Source organism: Eubalaena glacialis, chromosome X (assembly GCF_028564815.1).
Source record: "Eubalaena glacialis isolate mEubGla1 chromosome X, mEubGla1.1.hap2.+ XY, whole genome shotgun sequence".
Lineage (NCBI taxonomy): Eukaryota > Metazoa > Chordata > Mammalia > Artiodactyla > Balaenidae > Eubalaena > Eubalaena glacialis.
The window spans coordinates 16,152,529-16,168,083 of NC_083736.1; the positions used below are offsets into that span (position 1 = coordinate 16,152,529).

Sequence of the window (15,555 nt, forward strand, 5' to 3'; positions counted from 1 at the left end):
CAGAAGACTGGCTGGAGTGAGGACAGTGGGGGAGAGAAGGCATTTGGGGGCTGTTTTTAAACAGGAATTCTTTGAATGTTTGCTAGGTTCCAGGAGTTTCATTCTATCTAATTTTTTCAAAAAAATTCAAACAAACATTTACTTAGCACTTACTCTGGTACCAAGTGATATCCAAGGACTTTAAGAATTAATACATTTAATCCTTGTAACAATCATATGAGATGGAGGTGCTATCACAGGCCCCACTTCACAGAGGAGTTGGACCCCAGGCAGGCAGGCGCCAGCTCAGGGGCGGTGCGCTGAACCATTCCCAAGCAAGGCAGCTCTTGTGGTCTCAGCAAAGCAACGCCATGTCCTGCTGGCTCCCTGGCTCTGCCCCTCAGCTGCTGCCTGGCCTGCGCCCATCCCAGATGCTCTCTTCTCCGAGAGCAGCAATACTTCTCCCAAGTAAGGGAGGAGGCTCCAGCCCTCTCTTGTCACACCAGGCCCGTGGTGACAAGTTCCAAGAGGAAGGAGGAATTCAGAGGTTGAAGATGAAGATAGGGCTTTGAAACTCTTTGCTCCTTCTCCCCAGAGTGCCATCCCCTGCCTCTGTCTGCCCTGCTTTGTCCTTGGTCCACGGCAGAGAGCCCTGCTCAGGGCGGAGAAGAGGGCAGTGACCTTGGCCTCTCTAGAGTGTAACTAACACCTGAATTGGGCTTAACCCAAGCTTTGCCAGGTTGCAGTCTTTTTTTTTTTTTTTTAATTTATTTATTTATTTATTTATTTTTGGCGGTGTTGGGTCTTTGTTGCTGCGCGCGGGCTTTCTTTAGTTGCGGTGAGCGGGGGCTACTCTTCGTTACGGTGCGCAGGCTTCTCATTGTCGTGGCTTCTCTTGCTGCGGAGCACGGGCTCTAGGCGTGCGGGCTCAGTAGTTGCGGCACGCGGGCTCTAGAGCTCAGGCTCAGTAGTTGTGGTGCATGGGCTTAGTTGCTCTGTGCCATGTGGGATCTTCCCAGGCCAGGGCTCGAACCCGTGTCCCTTGCATTGGCAGGCGGATTCTTAACCACTGCGCCACCAGGGAAGCCCCAGGTTGCAGTCTTGATGGACCTTCTTTTAAACAATTTTTTATTCCCATTATCTAATTTTTAATGGTCCTCCAAATCCTTAAATGGAGAGTTCTAATTATCCCCTCTTGACAAACGAGGAAACGCGGCTCAGAGGAAGGACTTGCTGTCCACGGGTATGCAGCTAAAAAGCAGCCTGTCTGGATCCATAGCCCAAATTCAAAAGCACCTGGGCTGCCTCCATGGGGATTGGACTCTGCAGACCTAGGTGGGAGGCGCCGTGGGGGAAGGTGACTACAGCCACTGTCTACTTAGCCTTTGCCACGTGCCAGTGGCTTACACGCATTATCATGACATTAGTATATATACATTATTATGATTAATATTACACACATTATCCTGTTAATCTCTGAAACCTCCAGTGAGGATGGTTTATGTAATCCCCATCCCATCTCACAGAGGAGAAAACTGAGGCACAAAGAGACTATGTACAATCCAAGGGTGCCCAGCTCCCAGCAGCAATGTGGGGATCTGACTTCTTGCCCGGCTGACCCCAGAGTGCCTGGGGGAGAATGGGCTGGGGGCCCAGGAAGCGGTCAAAGCCAGGTTCGATGCCTTAAGGCAACCGCTGCCTCTGCCTTGCTTCCAATTTTGTCAGAGGCTCACCATCTGGTCAAGGTCTCTAGGGTGGCAGGGTCCACATTAAAACAGATACTCTGGGAGATGCAAGAGGGAAGAGATATGGGAACATATGCATATGTATAACTGATTCACTTTGTTATAAAGCAGAAACTAACACACCATTGTAAAGCAATTATACTTCAATAAAGAAGTTTAAAAAAATAAATAAATAAATAAATAAAACAGATACTCTGGTTAAGAGCTTTGCAGTTTCCAAAGCACTAACCACGTTTCTTCTAAATTGAAATGGACCCTTAGAGAAAGTGGAGCAGGACATGGCCTCCCGGCTTTAGCTGGGGAGCTAAGGGCCACCTAGGGGCCGGCTGAGGGCCACGCTCGGAGCACTGTTAGTCTAGCCCCGAGCTCTGTGCCCACCCGAGGCCTGGCGCCTGCCTGTACGGCGCGTCTGGTTCTTAAGTAGGCTGGAATGCATCCCCTGCAAAAGTTGTCTCCGTATCTGCCGTCCAAGTCTTGTGTAATCCAAGAAAATGAGAGGCTGTCTTCTGAGGTAAATTTGTAAATGAAATGCAATATTCTTTGCCCAGATCTAGGTAAACATGGAGTCTTGAAACACAGGCTTTTTAGTCCTGATCTAACGCGGGAGAATTTATGAAATTCACAAGCCTCTTGAGCCTCCGTTTCCCCATCTGTAAAATCCTGGTGCTAAGAATGGTCATCTAACTAAGCAAATGTACGGGGGTGAAAGTGTGTTCTTTTCCAATGTCTGAGGGATGTGCTACTCGACCAGATGTTCAGTTTAAATGTCTGCCGCCTTCCTCTATCTTTCCAACATACCTGGGGCTTACCAGCTGTTAAGACCCGCCAGAGTCTCGCCTATTCCCAAGAGGACTCAGAGCCAATCCTGTTGGCCTCACCTATTCCCACCACCATTCCCCTGACCCCGGCCTCTGAGCGGGAGCAGCTCTCTTCCTCCCGAGGATGACTCACTACATTTCTTGCTTGCTTGCTTTCTCCATTGTGCCTTTTTTAGCTTCAGAAAAAGAAATGTGTCAAATTTAAAACTCAGCACAGCGCAGCTATTTAAAGTGCAGAGGAAGCAGCCTTTGAATGGCTTGCAGAATGTGAAGCCTTTAGAGCCTAGAAGGCCTCAGCCACCCATTCTTCCTCGTGCTTTCTAAGGCCCGGCTTGAAAGGCAGCTGGGCACTTGGGGATGGCAGAGAAGAGGTCTGATGTCCCCTGGGTTGGGGACGGGGAGAAACTTCTGCAGGGGCGGGGACAGCAGGAGACTGCAAGCCTGGGCGGAGCCCTGGGGACCACGTGCAGCCACTGTTCCCTTTGCGGCCCCTCGCTCTGCACAGGACTCGCAGCCCCGGCACAGGAAGTGTGGCAGGTGGTGGCCGGCCGATGGCTGGGTGCACGCATGTGTATGTTTGCTTGAAAATGGTCTAAGGACCACACGGGGTTTTAGGCCTGAGAGGGAGAGGAAGGTTGAGGAAGGGAACAGGAATAGTTTTCCTCTGTCATTCAGTCATTCGATCACCTCCATTTTCCAGCTCCAGGAGGAGCTTGTCTGCTTCTCAAGCGGGGTGGAAGGAAGTTAAATCACCTTGGACACTTGCCCCTTTCGTCTCACCCTCCCAGAGACACAAGTCTCTCCAAACCTGCCGCGAAATGAACCCTTCTCTCCTCTGCCCCTGCTTCCCTGTGGAGCAAATCTCTGGAAGGGTTGGCATTCCTCTGTCCCAAACCCCCCAGTGATTTGGGTCAAAAGCCAAGGTCTACACTCCTCCCCTTGATGGCACCAGTCTGCACCCTCTGGCCTCCTTCCTGTTCCAAAGACATGTAGGTGCATTCCTGCCTCGGGGCCTTTGCACTGGTTGTTCCCTCGATCTGGCACATTTTTCCCCTTAGTTTCCCCTAAGTTCAGGCCCTCACTTCCTCCAGGTCTCTGATCAAATCCTGCCTTATCAGGGGTCTTGTCTACTCATCCCATATGACAGTCCCCGCTGCCCCCAGGCCTCCCTGCCCTCTTTGTCTGCTTTCATCTTGTCCAGCCTCTTGTCATCCCTTGACACATTATGCATCTAATTGCTCGTTTATCATCTGGGCCAGGAGAGGAAGGAGGACTTGGGGGTTGGCTTCTCAGCCCCCTTGGCCGAGTTACATGGAGACAGGGAGATGGGCTTGGCCTCGTGCCCTCCCCTGCACCCCACCACCCACCCCCCTCCCCCGCACCGGGTTCGGACAGCTATAGGCCGAGGTCCAGTACGTTCTTGAGAAGCTCTTGCCCCGTCACCCAGAACGTTTTGCAGGTGGGTATCTTACTCATCCTTGACCTGCTTGCGGAGGGAGGCCCATCGCACCCAGGGGAGGGTTTGGGGCTGCCCTCTCTTCTTCTTCCTGTGTCGTCATCGTTGAGAAAACAGGGCGGTCCTGGTGGAGGGCTGGTGAGTTTACTCTGCAGATTCTCCACTGGCCCCGTACTCAGAGTGAACCCTTTGCTCTGGGCTCTTGATTTGACCCCCCTCCCCCTGTTGACCTGCTTATTTTGTCTCTTGCCTTTACTAGGCGTGCGCTGCTGTGTCCCAGCCTGCCGAGCACAGCGCCAGCCGCATAAACGTGTGCTGACGGCACAAAAGCCATCTCTGGTCTCGGGACCTGGGGACAGAAACGTGTGTGTGTGTGTGTGATCACTGTAGCACACGTCAGCTCGCTGCTTTAGGGGATGAAAAGCCCACAGACCTTTCTGGAGACTCGGGCTGCAAGGTCAGCTCAGGCTCCAGTGCTCTGCACCGCCGGGGCCGCCAAGCCCGGCTTCATCTCCGGCACAGAGAGCCGCCTCGGCGCCTGCTGGGCCGTTTTTCACTCCAGATGGAGCTCTGTGGTTAATGAGGGGGAGAGCACTTCGGCGGAGCTGCCACGGAGGGAGGGAGGGAGGGAGGGAGGGAGGGGAGAGCCAGAGGCCGACTCGCCTCCGCGGCTGGTCTCTCTGGAGCTCAGGAGACAGTGGCTCGGATGCTTGCGAGAATTCAGGGATGGAACCTCGGTGACAGCTGGGGGAATTTATTCACACTGTCAGGACACAGGCTTACACTTTGAATCAGTTCCAACTCTTTATTTTTAAATCCCCCAGCTGGCTAAAGACTTAGAAGGAAAGATGAGACAATCATTTGCGTCTTGTCCCAGATGGGCTGTCACTCAGAGGGTCCAGGAAAAGGCTACCAGGGCTGGGCTGGTATGCCGGGAGCTTTGCAACAGCTCCTTGGAGGCTGAGTGGCAGGAGGTGGTCTGCTGTGCAGGCCGGGTAGCAGCAGCGACCCAGCCCCTATGACTTAGAAACATTTCTACAGGCAGGGAGAAGCTGTGATTGGTCCAGCTTGAGCCCAGAGGGGGCACTGGCCGCCTGCTGTGCACACCCTCTTCACTCCCGCTGACCAAGCCTCGCCAAAGGGCAGACCCCGGGAGAGCACATGTCCTGCTTCTCTGGGCAGAGGAATACAAGCCAAGGGTCCTGGCTGTAGTGGACGCTTAGTTTTAGATGCTCGGCATCGGAACGCCCTTCCTGGGTCTGGGGGGGTGGTCCCCCATGTTATGAAGCCGGCCCCACCTCCACTTGAGGAGGAGGAAGTCTCAGATACTGGCTTTTCCAACCTCCCTCTCAGCTGACAACCCCGCCCCAGCTGATGGAACACACCTGCCAGAGTCTGACTTGACAGCTAGTGACTGTATGAAACCTACTCTGTTGACAGGTGGCAGCCTCTATATTTAAAATAGTTTCTGAAAGAGAGGAGGCGGTGGTCCTAGTGACATTGGTCAGGGTTGGGGGCATCTGTGGTGTAAGCTCCAGGGTGTGAGCCCGGTGACCTGGGGCCTTGTTCTTGGCTGGGGAGTCGCCAAGTCTGGTGATCATGTGACTTATCCAATATCCTTTAAGAAACGTGTTTCCTACCCAGCTAGAGTTGCTGTCTGTAATTTGCAACTAAAAACTCTGACACAGTGGTGAAAGGTGACACAGAGGCCATGAGAGAATAGAGCCAGTGACTATGAATTCTCCTTGGCAAGTCTATCCTGGGTTTGTATCTGGAAAGGTCTTTCAAAAAGGAAAAATGGAAGGCGTAACCATTGCCCCGCGCCCATTTCAGAAGCAGCTTGGGGCCACACCCTTAGCCCACCAGCTGGAGGCGCCTGGCGGCCACCCCGCTGAGGGACAGGTCAAAGACGCTCAGGATTGAGGGCCGACGCGTGGCTGTCCTGGTGGAGCAGTGCTGGGAACGCTTCCATGGGACGCTGGACAACGTGCCTCCTTAGAGGTCTTCTCAAACGAGACGGGCGTTTCTTCATCCCCGCCGCGCTGGTCCGTATCCTGTGGGCCGAGTGACGCCTGGGTAATACTGTAATAGGCCCCCAGTAAGTGCCTTCTTGAGCAATTCATTTTTCAGAATAGCTGACACGCTGCAACAAGACGGAGGGAGGAGTCATGTGACTTCAGAGTTCACTGGTTCCCATGATTCCAGTCCTTCTAAGAAGGCATTTTTGCCACAATTGCACATATGTTCCTTAAAAACATACACAGTTGTTTTCTGATGGAATTTTTCCCTCTCCCAAACTATCAAACGCTGTGTGCATTAGGTTTGAGAACAGTCTCTCTTGCGGTTTCAGGTGGTCTTGTTCCTCAGAGAATTCTCTTGGTAACTTAAGGATACGGCTTCTCCTAAATGGCTTTGAGGGAACAAGGGGACACTGGGCTCTAAGAAGGTGGCAGTGTGGCTTTACCTTCCCCTCACAAGCAGAGTTATCAGTGGCCAAGTCCGGGAGAACAGAAGGCATTCTGGGAACATGCGAAGTGCAGAGCTGTACAGAACAGATGGCAGGGACTTCAAAAGCATAAGAGTCACCTTGAAAGATAATGGTGCCAAGGGAGGGGGTGGGAGGCTTTTGTACCTTTTGACAACAAGGAAGCAGGGAAGACAAAAGCGATTTGCCAGACTCCCGCGCAAGTCAACAGAACTGAGAGATGCTCTGCTGTAATTTACATCAAGGGAGGCCGAGCCACCTGTCTTCTTGTCCAGAAATAAATGGCATCAATCAACTGACAAACTTGTTTCTCTTGCCTCCTGATCTTCTGGTCTTTTTTCTTTCTTTTTTTACATAAGGAGCATTTACATCCTCTCTATCCAGGCAGCTATTGCGTAACGATCTCTCCTTTTATTCGCCTTACCTCAGGAGAGTTGCAGACGCTCTGACCTCCGGACTGACGTCCACTGGGGAGATGCTGGTTTGACCGGACAGCCTCCCGGCTCCCCCAGCCCAGCCTGGGTTGCTACTGGGCATATCTGGCTTCCTGTGACTGGAATTCAAGTTGATTAGTTTTGTTACTTCTTAGCTGCAGAAAAGGGTTTACCAAGAAGTAAAATGAAAATGCTCTGTGGCCCGGCACCCTCTTAAACAGAGCTCTCTTATTTCTGCACATCTGCAATACAGTCATCATCAGTATTTTAACCCCAAGGCCCTGCAAAATCCAGAACTGCTTTCTATGACATTCAAGTTCTTCTCTTTTCCTATAAAATTTATGTATTCATTTATTTATTTATTAATTTATTTTTGGCTCTGTTGGGTCTTCGTTGCTGCCCAGCCCCAAGGTGCCAGGGGCTCCTGGTGTGGAAGCCTGGGCCCATCCGCAGAGGCCAGGATGGTGGCAGGACAGGCCTCTCCCATCCCCCTCGAACATCTGTTCCTTTTCTTGGTGGTGTGGGCCTCAGCTGCTTGTGAAAGGGATCAAGCCTCAGAAGCCTGTTCTTCTTTGAAGCTGACAGCTTGATGCCTGTGGAAATGTGGTACTATTTCAGGATTTCATTTGAAAGAGGTTTCAAAAGAGTGAATCGAAGGCTCAGTTGAATTGCTTATTATGGCTCTTGTCCTGGCCGCCCGCGTCTCGGTTGGTGAGCCCAAACACAGCATCTGCGGCTTTGCGCGTCATCCACAGGCAGGTGATCGTTCTAAATTAGCACCTGGCTCATTCTGGCGGGCTGTAACTCTTCTCGAGCCTTTGCCCAAGAAGCAACCGGGCCTTTAGCGGCTTGTACCTTTCTTACATTATCTGTGTTTGAAATGATCCACCAGGGAGTCTGTCTGGTGAATGACATGAGTCTTGTTTATGTCAAGCATGTCTTAAAGACACCAGAAATAAAGGCCATGAAAATGCGACTATGAAATGTGGGTGGCTGTGACCCCCCCCCTGGACCCGCCGAGGAACATGAGAGCAAACAGGCTTCCAAGGGAAGACGGGGCACAAACAGGAAGGCTCCGGGCACTGCGGGGGGCTCGGGGGGCACGGCGCCAGGCCACCCACACCGTCTCTGGGATCTGCCATGCTGATGGCAGGGCTCTGGGCCGGCCCTCGTCCAGCTCTGTCACGCCCCCCCACCACGCTAAAGCCTGGTCATCTGTTCACATTGGCTTTCCTGTGCAGGCTGAGAGCCTTGAGCGCCGAATCACAGACAGAGCATCCCACACGTGCCGATGAATGACAGAAGGAACCATCTAGTAATCTGAGGAGAAAGGTTTGACATACCGACAGTAATAGGAAGGCGGGGGGATGCGGGAGTCCACTGGAGCAGAAATTGAAAGAGATTTTGGGCACTTTTCTTTACGTAACTACTCTGTACCTCAGCAAGGAAAATATTATGGTTTCAAACAAATATGAAGCCAAGGCATTGATGTCCTGTGTAAACAGTGCCTGTGCACCACCGAGCAGGTGAGCCAAGACTCGTGTTCCAGACTCTCTCCCCCAGGGGCAACTACAAAGTGTTTGGCTTGGACTGAAGCAAAGCTCTTTAGCAGGAACCCTCCCTGCCTTTCCTCTGCTTCAAGAATACTGGTCAGTGCTGCATCTTGACTCTGAGGGGCACCGGGCACCTTGCTGTCCTCTCAAAGCAGCCTGAGCATCGGCTTTCTCCACCTTCACGCAAACTTCCACGCAAAGATCCAATGGCCAGGTTTCTATTTCAGAGGCAGAGTCATCACCAATCTAAGCCGTCACTCTCAACCAGCCAGAGCGCACCACGAGGCCACCAGGTGACTGTCCTTCAAAGTCCATTATTCACAGAAACGGTTTTCCCTATTGTGTGTCATGCCCACCCCCCCCCCCATCCCCGTAAGACACCTGGAGAGAAACTCCATCCATCAGGACCTTGGCAAAGACTGGCGAGGCCCTGCCCCATCAGGATTTGCCCTCACTCCTCTGCAATCAAGGCCTCTAGCCACACCCCACCTGAGAGCCTTAAGGCAAAAGTGCTGCTGTGAGAGGGGCTTGAGGCCCCAGCCTGGCTCTGCCGCAGGGGGAAGCACTGTTTCTGAGCACACCATGCACTTCTGTGGCATCTGGTGCTGCAGACTCATCACGTGGCTCCCCCCGAACACGGGGGACGTGCCGCTCCCTGCCGGCCATCACCCCATGAGGGGGGCGGGGGCACAGGCCTTCCACAGGGACTCCCTGCCTATGCCAGCCCCAAAACAACAGTTGGCCCAGCTATAAGAAGAGCTGGCTTCTCCTCTGCCTTTTTTCTATTTTTTTTTTGGTTAGATTCTGGAAGATGATGTGGGATTTTTTCATAAGGCAGGAGAAATCCCTAACTCATGGGTGGCCAAGATAAAATCCTTGAAGACCATGAGCCAAAGTTAAGTGGGAGCAATTTTCTAAATCTTGGTGAAAGAGAATTGTCACGCAAAGGTAGCTATGCCAATAAGACAGACGACAGCAACAGGCCAAGAAGGAAAGCAAGGCACAAGGAAACCAAACCTCTGCAGAATGAGTTGTTCTATTTGCTAAACATTTTGACCCACAGACAGACTGTACCCTGTTAAGATGTGCCCCTTGTCAAGGTCCGCAGCTGCTGGAAGGATCTTTCCATCTTGAAGATGTGTCACTAGCTCATTGAACCTGTTCGGTAACTCTGTGAAAGCCAATTTAAGCTGCCTTCTCACTTCACTCTGCACTCAAAAGAGACCAATTTCCAATACCTCCTCAGACTCCAGGAGACCAGATGCTGTGACAAACTTTCCAGCAAAATGAATGTAGACGATGATCCCAGGGCGCTCCTCGGGGCGGGCACAGGATTCTGTGGCTTGGACGTATACTGCTTTCAGGTGTGTCACTGCCATCTCCTCCCTGCCAGTGCTTCTGATGGGAAATGCTTTTGTGACAGCACAGGGGATCTTGGGGAACACAAGAAAGTTCCCATGAGAAAGTGACAGACTCAGAGCACTGAGGCCCTATTGCATCTGGCAGCCTGAATTGGGCAGCAATTCCTGCAAATGAGAAGCCACCGCCTTCGTTAGGTAGGTCATTGTCCCATAAGCCCCGCTGGGAGCACTGTCGTAAAAGAAGTGGCAAATGCCCGTGGCTTGGTCCTTCTCCAGCGTGTCCATGGCACCGATCGACATCTGCAGCAGGAAAGGGCAGAGGCAACATGTGAGCAGAGCTGGCGCTCCCGGCCTAACAGGGGGACAGATGGCCTCTGCTCTGGGCACCGTGTCCCCACCCGCCCGAGTTGGCAGCACATCACTGATTCTAGGATGAGAGGACGGCTTCTTCTAGCTCGACTTTGGTGCAGGCTAAGTGGTTGGTTTACTTGGGGCCAGACATGTCACGAGGCTGGTACTGGCACTAGAACCTATGCTGAAACGGGCCTGTCCATCTCCAAAGGTCTTTAGATCTCCCAGTGGCCACTGTGCCATTTTCAAACCAAATGGTTGACATTTTCCCACCATCTGTGATGACATTATCTTTGTTCGAGAATATTCTTTCCTATTGGTCACAGGATCTCCAGCCTCGACAGAGATAAATGCCAGCCAACCCGGCTGCACTGCCTCTGTCCCCACCTTGGCTCTGGGCACACCCACCTGGTCCTGCAGGAACAGCTGGTTGGCCATGTGCACGATCTGGTCCACGTGGATGATGCCCCCGATGCTGTTCATCTCCGTGTCCGAGAGCAGCGTCAGCACCATGATGGCCTCCACCAGCAGCTGCCGGTACTCAGGCTGCGGCACTCGGTTCAGCACCGACTCAACGTGGACAGCAAACTTGATCTCCTGTGGGGTCATCTGCCAAAGGGACCAGCAGGGGGTCACGAGTGAACCGAGCACAGACACGGTCCCGTCACCCACGCTGCCCACAGCACCCAGTGGCTCAGCATAAACGCTGCCTCCTTTCCGGCCACTCTGCTAATTCTGCCCACAGGAATCCTCTGGAGCAGGAAGCTGAAAGCTCTGCCCTGGGCGTCAGTCAGCCTTGTCCTAGCATTAGTCACCTATCCCGCTGGAATGTGACCTCCAGGGGCAGGGCCATTTCTTATTTCTCTTTCTTCATTATTCCTTGTGGCGCATAGCACGGTGCCTTGGGTGGTGTAAAAACTAAAAGATCAATTTTTTAAAAGAATGAATGGGGGAAAGAAACCAGGGAAGATGACTGTTCTCAGTGGAGAGGGAGTCAGAGGAGGCTGCCGTGGGTCCAATGAGCATGGCATGCAACTTTGCTCTTCCCTTAATAGAGTTTTCAGAAACAAATCTAAAGATGTCGATAGTCCAGACATGCTGTGTCTGAGGGGAAAGAGAAAAGATGATGCTAACAAATGTGGGGAAAAAAAACTGCAAAACTTGAGGGTTAAGTGTCTAGAAAGATCGGATCTACAAATGCCCTGTCTGTATGTAACAAGCTTGAAAGAAGGGTGAGTGGTCAGAGTCCAAGAAATAAAGCACTTGGTGAAAACTCACGGCGTTAGGGTTTTTCCCATCCTACCTCTCGCGTCGTCGAGGATGGGAGCACATAACCGTCGATGGACAGACCGTGGCACTGGAGGCAGAAATTTCACATTTCAGTCAGATTCCAGAACGTGATTAAAAACGGCGCACACACACTCAAGTCGCTCTGCCCTGGAAGCCAGCACGAGGACTGGAACACGCCAGACTGTCGGAGTTATTTTTAGAGGGCTTGTTCTCACTGCCCACAGGCTGTGTTTTTCGATGGAACGATTCTAGGGAACCAGCAGGCATCGTTCAGATCTCACCCGAACAACGCCCCAGGGAGCTGCCGGGTCCTCCTCTGTGGGAGCTCCGAGTTTCACTCGGCAACCTGGCCTTGGCGGCTGAGAGGCCCCCCTTTGGTGCCAGATAAAGGGAGATGTGCATGTTTCCTGCTGGCGAAGTGATACTTCTATGCCTTTGCAGGCATCTATTTTTGAGATTTCTATAATAAGCACCAATCACAGAAGACTAGAGCACATGCACAGACACGCACACGCACGCCCGTGTATATAAATAACCAGCGCTGGCTCAATACAAAATGCTGCTTTTTCATAATAAAAGCGTCTTGGTATGAAGCCGGTGGAAGCCCGGCCCCAGGAACAGTTCTGGTCTCACTGGCTGCCTCCTGACTCCCTGTGCCCTGGAGACAGCAGCTGCGCCGCCTCCGTCCCCGGTGGGCTGAGGATGCAGCGGCAGCAAACGCTCCTTCCTCCTGACAAGAGGCCTCTTCGGGCCCTGCCCCCACGTGGGGACCGGATTTCAGCTGTGAGGACAGGGACCCCTCTGACCTCGCCATGCCCAGCTCCACAAGGAAGACCTCACAGGGGACATAACGCAGCCGAACGGGGCTGTGGCTTTGGGAAGGGGCTGCAGTACGGGGTCTTAGGGATGCCTTTTCTCTCCTCGCCTCTTCTACTCTGAAATGAGCTAACAAAAATAGTTTAGGGAAAAACTCGGTCCTGCCTGTGGTTCTTGGTTTGCACAGAAGCTTCTAATGGAGGCAGACAAACCCTCTGGTGGGGCCCAGGGAGACACCGGGACGCTCTGAGGCTGATGTGGGAGGGAGACAGGAGGTGGGTGCAGGGACCAAGGGGCGTGGCTCCTGGGGCTGTTCTGGGTCAGCCGGGTTACGGCGTTTCATCCAGAGCTTTCCCTGCCTTCTCCGGTTCTTGCCTACCTTCTGACTTTTCTGCGTTCCTAAAATACGTCAAAGGTGGCCCCCCACAACCTGGGCTGCCACCTTATCTACCTTGTTGGGTTTCCAGCCAGCGTTTCTCAACCAGTGGCAATTTGCCACCCAGGGGACACTCGGCAACGTCTGGGGACATTTTGGTTGTCACACTAGGGGAGGGGGTGCTACCAGCATCTAGTGGGTGGAGACCAGGAATGTCGCTTAACATCCCACAATGCACAGGGCAGCCCCGGAAGTGAGAATTACCCAGCCCCAAATGTCAGTGGTGCCGCGTGGGGAGAAACCCTGCTCTAGGCCGTGAGCTACCTAAGGTTGGGGGTTATGCGCCTGTTCTGCAGCCACCTGCTACCTGTAGGTGCCAGCACGCCTCAGCACCAGTGCCTATGGAATGCAGCACAGCGGCCAAGCTCACCTTCTGAAGGATCTTCCACACCTTCTGGTAGAATCCCATGGGGACCCTGTTGATGGCCCCGTCCAGCCTTCTCCTGCGCAGCCACTGGCCCTGCCGCTCCCCCCAGCCGATGTGATGCCCACCTGAGTCTGACGATGACGTGCCCGTGGGTGAGGATGGGGTGCTGGACCTCTGCAAGACAGAAAAGGCGCGGCCTTCAGAAGCCTCATAGCCGGCACCCCACGGCAGTGCTCGTCACCGAGAGGGCGGCTCTGTAAACTAGTCACCACCACCAGCTGGATTCACTCTTTCCTGCCCCGGTTCGTTTACTAAGCTCCTTCCGTGCACTCTTCCCAGCCCCCAAGAGGTAGTACAGCATCAGAGGCCCCTGACCCAACGGAGAGGCCGAGCAGGTCAGGGGGTGGGCTCTGGGGGGGCTGCGAATCCCGACTCCACACCAGCTGCTCCAGTCTCTAACTCGCCGCGAGCGCCGCTCAGCCTCATCTGAGCAGCGGGGCACAGGTGCGCACCCCGAGTGCAGATGCGGGAAACCCTGGGAGCACGTCCGGCCGTGGGGTCAGCAGGCACTGCTGCTGGAGGGCTTGGGGAGACCTCAGACCTGGAGGAGGGGACTCCCTCGGGCGCCGCAGCCCAGGGAGACCAACGCCACAGTGACCGCTTTCCTCCTGCGGTGCCGCGGAGAGTGGTGGTCACTCCCCTGCGGTGCAGCTGCCACGAGAACACAACACAGCGCAGGGCAAGGCTCTGGAGCCCTGGAAGGAGGGAAGGCTGGAACCCACGTTTGTGGCGCGGCCTCAGAGACTATGGTATTTCCACCTTCCTTTTCAATCGCTTTCTACTTTGCCTGTTCTCAGCATGGCGCTTTACCCTAATTTGGGGCGATGACCACCTCCGAGCTGGGAGCCTTTGCTGAAGCAGGAGGGGTATCACCTCCTTCCCACCTCCTCCCCAAGGCTGGATTTATTCCGGCCTCTGCGAGGGAAGCGCTGGGGCAGGGCCAGCAGTTCTGCTTCTGCCTCGGGAGCTGCAGGCCCGCCCACGACTGCGGAGGCAGCTCTGAGAGGCTCCTGGTGGGGCCTGAGACCAGGCCTGAAAGCGGTTCCCTCAGCGCCGACCTCCCTGCGGCAAAGCTCACACCTGCTTTCTTCCCGTGGATGGATTCTCACCCCTTGGCCTCTGGGTCGGGGAAGGGATAACCTTCATCCTTACACATTATCTTTGTTCTGGACTATCTGGCACTTTCATTTCTCAGGGTGCAACATCAAATTTAAAGGTTTGAAAATGAAATCCCAATGTTAAGCAGGCTAGCAGGGCAGGAGTCTTATTGGAGCGCGCATTGTGACTTCATCGGATCTTATTTTGAAAAGGCTTTTAGGCTGGGTTATTCCATTGGGCTCATTACTGCCATTTAAATACGGCAATGATTAGATACAAATAAAAGTAATTACAGCCACACTCATCAATGACTCAGCTGGTTTTCTGCTCCTAGTTTCGGGAGGAAGATTCAGACTCGCCTCTGCAATTAGAACAGTTCCTAGTCCTCCATCTCATCTGGGGCCTCAAGCCAAGCGGGGGGCCTTCTGCATACAAAGTGCCAATCAGCACGTGCAGGCAGCGGTTCACCCCCGTGACTCAACAGAAAGGCCCATAACCACTGCCTCGAAAGTTCCAGAAGCTCCTGGGAATTGGTGAGAACAGTGCTCCTCAGTCACACCCCGCCGAGGAGCATAAGCAGAGAGCTCAAGATGGAAAAACAGAGCTCAGTTCCACAAGTTCTCGGCTTGCTTTCTAGCCTCGCCTCGTAATCACAGTCAAGTGGGAACACTTAAACCTGTTCACATCTTCGGGAGTTAGGGAGGTGGTGGGAGCACGAGAAGGGCAATGAGAGGATTCAGACACCATAAACGGGAAGGAGGTGGCGAAGAGGACAATGGCTGGGACACACTGTTTACCAGAGACTTGGAGGAGTGTGCGCTGCCGGCCGGGGCCTGGCTCACAGAAAAGAGCTACAAAACAAAGAGAGTCCACTCAGTCACGTGCAGTGACGCCAAAGGACGCACGCAGAGAGAAGGAACACAGAACAGCCTCAGAAACAGCCGAGGAAGGAAGACGCAGAGGATGCGGGTGGCCGGAAGTTCTCACTCACCCCCCCCCAGGCAGATGGCCTGCAGCGCAGCGGGCAGAGCTCTGGGCTCACGCAATAGAGGTCTCGGGAAATGCTTTCTCTGAGTGTGAAGTGTTCCCATATCTAGTCGGATGTGGAGGGTGCCTCATCAAGTTAGCACACGACTTATTTTCCCAACTCCCAGCCATGAAATGCTAATCTTTTATGTTAATTTTGGAAAGAGAATAATATATTTCTTTGAAGTAAGTGGCCAAATACAAAACTTGTACTGGCTAACTGAATCTAAACCCATCAAAGAAAAAAGGTGATCATTTTGTCCCCATAATATGCAAGGAC

The 15,555-nt window shown here is 53.3% G+C and overlaps 1 protein-coding gene across 5 annotated transcripts in view; it reads right to left on the bottom strand.

The window, feature by feature from the left end:
- Positions 1-9,490: 9,490 nt before the first annotated feature.
- The window catches only part of PHKA2 (phosphorylase kinase regulatory subunit alpha 2), a 91,456-nt gene continuing 85,391 nt past the window's right edge, over positions 9,491-15,555 (bottom strand). For 3 of the 5 annotated variants that reach the window (XM_061177674.1, XM_061177673.1, XM_061177676.1), the window contains 5 exons: positions 15,047-15,100; positions 13,095-13,265; positions 11,486-11,539; positions 10,591-10,791; positions 9,491-10,131 (listed from right to left, as the gene is read on the bottom strand). In XM_061177674.1, the coding sequence (XP_061033657.1) occupies positions 9,961-10,131; positions 10,591-10,791; positions 11,486-11,539; positions 13,095-13,265; positions 15,047-15,100 (651 nt within the window). In that variant the 3' untranslated portion in view covers positions 9,491-9,960. The remainder of the gene's footprint in view (positions 10,132-10,590; positions 10,792-11,485; positions 11,540-13,094; positions 13,266-15,046; positions 15,101-15,555) is intronic. The other 2 variants (XM_061177675.1, XM_061177678.1) reach the window with 1 other exon arrangement.